Source organism: Macrosteles quadrilineatus, unplaced genomic scaffold, assembly GCF_028750875.1.
Source record: "Macrosteles quadrilineatus isolate MER2022 unplaced genomic scaffold, UCM_ALF_1.0 Scaffold_2__2_contigs__length_208266976, whole genome shotgun sequence".
Lineage (NCBI taxonomy): Eukaryota > Metazoa > Arthropoda > Insecta > Hemiptera > Cicadellidae > Macrosteles > Macrosteles quadrilineatus.
The window spans coordinates 94,570,519-94,577,456 of record NW_026542595.1 but is presented as its reverse complement, the minus strand read 5'-3'; the positions used below and the strand labels follow the sequence as shown (position 1 = coordinate 94,577,456).

The 6,938-nt window shown below is 35.5% G+C and overlaps 1 protein-coding gene across 1 annotated transcript; it reads right to left on the bottom strand.

Moving 5' to 3' along the window:
• Positions 1 to 3,341: 3,341 nt before the first annotated feature.
• Positions 3,342 to 4,061, bottom strand: LOC128984604 (uncharacterized). The gene has a single exon (XM_054403941.1). It carries the CDS (start codon positions 4,059 to 4,061, stop codon positions 3,342 to 3,344), a length of 720 nt encoding a protein of 239 aa, XP_054259916.1.
• Positions 4,062 to 6,938: the final 2,877 nt, after the last annotated feature.

Sequence of the window (6,938 nt, the reverse complement as noted above, 5' to 3'; positions counted from 1 at the left end):
AGATGACGATGACGACATCGGTGTCGGTAAGACAATTGGTTCATTAATAATTATAACTATACAGGGTGTTTACTGTTATTTTATAAAAAGAGCTGTGGACCTTCAATTTATTTTATACTAAAGTTACTGGATTAATCTTTGAATTATTAATTATTTACTGAAAACAGGCCATTGAATCGAGAAAATGAAATTATGCCAGTACTGTAATAAAATTCATTTAAATAAATGTTGGTAATGTTAGAAAACTAAAATTAGATCACCGATTATGTCAATATAAGGTTAGCATTTTTATCCAAACATTTAAATTATTTCATAAAATGACTATTATTTTCAAAGGTTTATGATTATCTTTTATGTGTCAGTAATTTGTTTACAAAAATAAAGTTGAAGGAACAACCGGCTATTATGGGAGTCGGGATGCCCGATATAACGTAAATGTTTTTGTTGAAAGTGATTGTAATATAAGTGCAGTATATTATGTACTTACCGTGTATAGAAGTGGAATTTAAAAATCAGATGGTGGCAGTAGACACCCTAGTTCACACTCTTTTCAATACCTCAGCATGTAACTTCTCCTTATTTCACTGCGTTTACTCAGACTTTTAAGCATGTGATATCTTAGGTGTAAGAAAACAGGTTTTAATAATAAAACATTTGTTTGTAATACAACGTTTTGTATATTTGACTAGGTATGGAATTTATCTTTTACCTCAGCAAAATTGAAGCAGCTTAAGGGAAAACATGATAAGCCAAATATTAAGAAATTATAAGAATACAGTTCTTTAAAAACTCTTAAATCATAAACATAATAATATAACATAAACATAATAATGAAACAAAAACATAATAATAAAACATGAACATTTTAATATAAAGGTATAATTTAAAATTGACGAAAAAAATGTGGATACTTAAATACGTAAAAAATAGGTAACAAAATTCAATTGCAATGTACATTCATATATATATGTTAAGCCATTAATTATCTTTTACTTTACTAATTTATTAAAATCTTTCCAAAGAAACTTTTAAATTGTGTTGTATTGTTCGGATAATTTCTACGCAACATTCACGCTAAATTTTTGTATTGTGAACTATCTGGCCTTAACTTTTCAGGTTAAACAAACGTGCGTCCAACGTTGTTAATATTGCTATTAATCTAATAAACATTACAACTGAGACGGGTTTGTTTTTCTCAGAAGATCGTGACACAATCCCATTGAGTGCGAGGGTAGCGACAGCCTCACCCGCAGACTCCCTCGCAACCCCCAGCAACTCCAGGGCAACGACCCCAGCAGCCGTCTCTAAAAACAAAACAACTACTAGGAGGGTGACAACATTCGCGGAAGAATATCACAAAAAGCGCATGGAACATTTGACACAAGAGCACGAGCTCAGGATGAAAGTCTTGGAAGAGGAGATGAGCTACTGGGCACTAAAGAAACAACTTGCTCAACCAAATTCTGACCCAGCAGCAAATTTATCAGGGATCACAAGTGAGGCTAAAACGTTCCATCTGTTGGGTGAAACCATACAGGAAAATTGATTCATTGTTAACTGTGTTTTATACATTTCGTTTTAATTAATTTGTTATCAATTACAATTATTTCTAGTAGGAATTATTTGTGAGATTTGTCATCTCATGACTCATTTAAGTTACAAATGCATTGATATTTAGGTTAGTGCATTGACGCTTACTTAATTTTTTTGACCACGATTGAGGCTAAAACTTTCCATCTGTTAGGCGAAATCATCGAGGGAAATTGGTTTATTGATAATTTGTTTGTTTTTTAACAGTTCTTTTTCATAAATTAGTTATTACTTAATTATAATTATATGTTGTAGGTGCAACTTGTGTGATTTTTTATCTCATGGCTCATTTAAGTTAAAAATGTTATGTATTACTCTTACTTAAATTTTTTTACCTAATTATTGAATTATTGATTATTAAATATCTTTAAAATAATATACACATTGCGTTTATTGCACCCCTGATCCTTAGCTTCAGTTTGAAAAGTAACGCTGGATTATTTCGTTTCTAGTTAAGTTGCCTTCAGGGCAGGCTGGCTGGGGCTGGTCATCATCTTCCTCCATTTCGTAATTTTCAGGAAGTGGTTCCAAAGCGTCTTCGAAGATTCTCCTTCTTATTCCAAAATTGTGCAGTATGGCACAAGCAACAATGACGATGCAACAACGGCGGGGGCTAAACCGCAAGGTGTTGTCATTGTGCAGACATCTGAAAAATTGAAATATTTGATCAAAATTTTATCTATAAAATATTGAGTGACAATATACTTCCGTATGATGATATATAACCCCTTTAAACGATTGGGAGTATAAACTTATTTCAAATGTTTACTAAAAAGTACTAACACAAAACAGGTTAAAATAACTCAATTAGATCGACTGAATCTGTTCTAAAAAACTTAAATAGTTTTACAAGACAATGTTTTATAAAAAACATGTTAAATATTATTGTTGTGAACAGTAGTCACGATTTTTTATATGATAAAATATTCCTCCAAATGAGAAGAAATCTGGCAGTTCCCAGTTGTATTGCAGTATTTTACTTCATCAATGGTAGATTTATACTACTCAGCACCTAACATGTATAGTTGCAACTGTTTTTTCATATAATCTGTAGGCCAAACATATATCTAAAATTGAATTGCTAATTTTCTTATATTTTTTCCAAATACCTGAATCTATTTTTTAGTAGACCAAACATTCTCTCTACTGTTGACCTGGTCCTTATTAGCGCTCTTTGATACCGACGCTGGGCTGGAGTTGCAGGCCGTAATAGGGGTGTCTTCAGAAATCTGGAAAAAATAGTTTTTTTCACACTAAGTTGGTAAAATTAAAAGAACGTAATATATATTTCTGCTAAAATTAATGTCATGCTATTAATTGCAAATACAGCATACAACAACTTTTAATTAGGTTTCTTCGCCAGTAGATTCCTAAATGGATTCCACCCTCATCCCCTATCGGTGCAACCGATTCAACAATACGACAAACAATCCACCTGTCCCCGGCTCCTCAGAGCCATAAAAGTGACACCTTGTACTGTTTGGCCAAAGTGTCTGTGCGCGCGACCGGTTCTGGTTGAGTCTAGGTGAGGGGGTTGGCGGGGGTGCTTTTGTGAAAACATTTGTGTCTGACTACTCATTCACTCCTACCACCAGCACTGCCAATAGCCGTATGTTTTAGTTCGGCTAGTAGCGACCCGTCCACACGTACAGAAGTTTTGACATAACTGTACCATGGCTCGCTACTTGATTATTATTACTTATGCAATAATTGAACATATTATATTAATACTATATTAATTAACATTACATTTATGTTGTTACTTGCCTGTTACATTCGTATCCACTGTCTCCGACCAGTATTCCGCCCATATCACGTTCTTCAAATTCTGCATATAGTCTTGAATTTTTCAACACTCTGGAATCATGAGTACTGCCTTTCCATCTGGCAACTATGTTGGTAAATTCAAGGTCTGCACCTGCTGCTCCTAGGACGTTGATAGAAAAAAAACCCTTCCTACATCTATATTCCTCTTTGTCTGGAGTTGAAGGGCTAACAATGGGAATGTGGGTGCCGTCAACACAACTTAAGACGTTGGGGAATCCATACTTAGTGAAGAAGATGGTTTTGGTTCTAGTGGCGTAGTCCCCAGATGGAAATTTAATGTACTCAGCTTTCAGTTCCGAACAAATAGCTGACGCAACTTTATGGACTATCTGACATGCTGCAGATTCAGAAACATCCAGCAGATCGCCTGTTTCCCTATGGAAGTTGCCATCGGCAAAAAATCTAAGGGCAATCAATACCTTTTTCCAATTTGGTATAGTATTCGGATTGGCTCTTATGCCAGGAAAGCCGAGCCTTGGAGTTAACAACTCAATCAATTCATTTACGGCCTCTTTTGAAAATCGGAACCTATCTTTGAACTCGTCGTCTGTCAAATCATTGAAGGGATTATAATCGTGGTAGCGAGCTGGTCGCATGCGAGGTGGTGGTTCAATGTGGTAGTCCAAATAGTCAAGGTAATCCATTGTCACAGTCACTATAGTGAAAAAAATGAAACACGAACTATACACCGCGCACACACCACAACACTGAACAGCACAGCAAAAACGACAGACCGTTCGCGAGGATTGCTTCATACACACTAATAAGAATTAGGGACGTATTTAAGTACCTGCCACGCCGCCACCCCCCTCCCCACCAAAATTTGTCAGCGCACTCCCCGACCTCACTAATATCACCCCAATACATGCCCTGTCAGCTGATGATGTAGAAAAATAATCGGCAATATTGCATGCTGCATCAACAAATCTAATAGGTGCGTTTTGAAATAATTTTATACTTGATCAAAATAGTTTAAAATTTCACACTATTCCAACCATGTCTGAGAAATGAGTGTTATTTTATTCTTTAATGTATGTATCTTTTTTATCCTTCATAATACCATTGTCAATGATAATACATACATAATACATAATAACAGTCCCACGTGTTGAAGTAATTTTAATAATTTAACGCTATACTAACTCGATTGAAACTTAACTGTACTTATTTTGATTTTACCCGATGTTTTGCATGTTTTCAACATAATTAGTAATTAAATTGAAAAAAATAAATATTATGTTGAGGGTAATGAAATTGTTCGGAATTTAATGGAGATTTCGAATATAACATTCTTTTTGCCAACAAAAAAACAATAACCGAGCAAATGAGATAATCCCGACATGATGTCACCTTAACCCTGCCCCCTAGCAGGGTTAAGTTGAAGACCAAAACCATTGTTATTTACGCTCGAGATTATCCAGTTTGCGCTAGACCATGACTCGTGAACCCGACATTTGGCCCGGGGTTTACTCTAATTGAACCCGTGAAGCCGACTTTTTGCGCTCGGGTTTATCCCTGTCATAATTGGGTGAAGTTTATCTGTCTGCGCTCGAGCGCGGGTAACCTCGTACTCGTGAAGCCGATTTCCAAGCCGCGGCGCAAAAAACCGGCTATAACTGGATTTTGCGCTCGAACTAAGGATAACCCGTGACTCGTGAACCGCCTCTACACATTGTATAATTTAAAAATAAAAAGGCTTAATATAAATTTATGTTTTGAGCTACAAGTACTAAGAGGTTAAAATGATAACAATAACTTACAATATCAGTACTGATTTTTTTCTTTTCAGGCATGAAGGAGATGATACTGTCTGAGAAACTACACATTGTATAATTTAAAAATACAAATTCTTAATAAAAATTTATGTTTTGAGGTTTACTTTACAGACTTAAACATTTTGTTGTATTAACATTCTAGTTTTAAAAACTGAGCATCAAGTTGTTTTACTGGTGTTAAATTAAAACATATAGTCTGAAATAAAAAATCTTTATAATTTCTCCTACTTGCCCATACACCTGTGGAATGCTGGATTGTCGTTCCCGCAGGGGATGTAGACGTGTCTACACGACACACGAACGTAATGTCTATTAATTCTCCACTTTCAGTGCGTGTAAACCTTAACACCTGGTCACCGTGTTTTCCCAATTCATAATCGACATTACTTCTTGGCTGTTTTTAGTATTAGTAGGCTATTATCAATTGATTAACCCTTACGATATACTTTTTGCCAATGGTTCTGGCTTTGCACACTTTCCAGATTTCGCTGTCCTCGGTGCCATTTCTCTTTCTATGTATTTATTTAACTTGTCTCTTGGAAGTGTTGGCCAGCCTTCGTATCTGCTGTTAGCAGTATGACAGTTGGTAACTGGTCCTTAACATATGAGAAGATGCAGGACATTTGGCTCATGCAGTTCTTGACATGTTCTGCAATTTCTAGTGTGTTTCCGGTCTTCTGACACATTTCTTCATTTGATTGAGCCACGAACCACTTCAAAATCCGATGTGGTAAGTTTTTGCAGATCGCATGACCTCCTTTTTTTTGTACAATACATGCTGAGGGCAAAAGGTTTGAGCAGATAATCTATAATATATTTTGAAATCGTATTTCTTTACAACGCCCTAACATACCAAATACATGTAGTCAAGTCTTCCTATTTTACCGTATGGAATACCCCATGAGTGAAAATTTAAAAACGTACGTTTTCATATCCCTGGCCTTTTACTTCGTAGATACCGGATTTGTAGTTTATTATTATGTGTTTTAATATTTTTTGGGACGGGGGCAACATGTTACACACATTTATTTGGTTTTAAATAGGTTCTAGGTATTTTTTTCGTATTTTTAAAGTCTCGAAATTCACGACCATGACGTGTCTCTAGGGTACATTTTCAAACTTTCACGCTGTTTTTAGACTAATTATTCATGCCGAAATATATAAAGCCATAGTTTTATGTCATCAATGGTTATTAAACTTACAAAAAAGGAGCATATTATAATTTTATTGTCATTGCAAACTGACTACCACGACAAAATAAGTCTGTCCCTCGATTTGGCGTCACGACCATTTGGAAAAAATTTTCAACTTTGAAACACGACAGTGGCAAGCCTGGCGTCGATGGAGTCAGTTGGTTTTAGAGACTAGTTCGGGGTGTACGTCAGGATTGTAGTCCCGGTCGTTTCGAGTTGAAAGGAGGAATTACAAGATTAATAAAGGAAAGATTGTGTTTTTTGTAATTTTGTTGTGTCCATGACCGTACGTAGTCATTCGATGAAGTAGACATGGTGTTAATTTTTTGTTTATAAGATATTTCAATTGCTAGATTAACCTAGAAGTATGAGGTGCAGGGCTACCGCCAGAACAGAGCCAAATAACATGTAATTTCATAACCAAAGTTTCACGACCATCGCGGGTTTTTTCACGACCAATCCAGCCTTATGGATTATAGTGTGTTTGGTCGTGACAATAACTTTAATATAATTGTAAATTGAACAGTTTAGTTCAATTGAAACACATATTTTT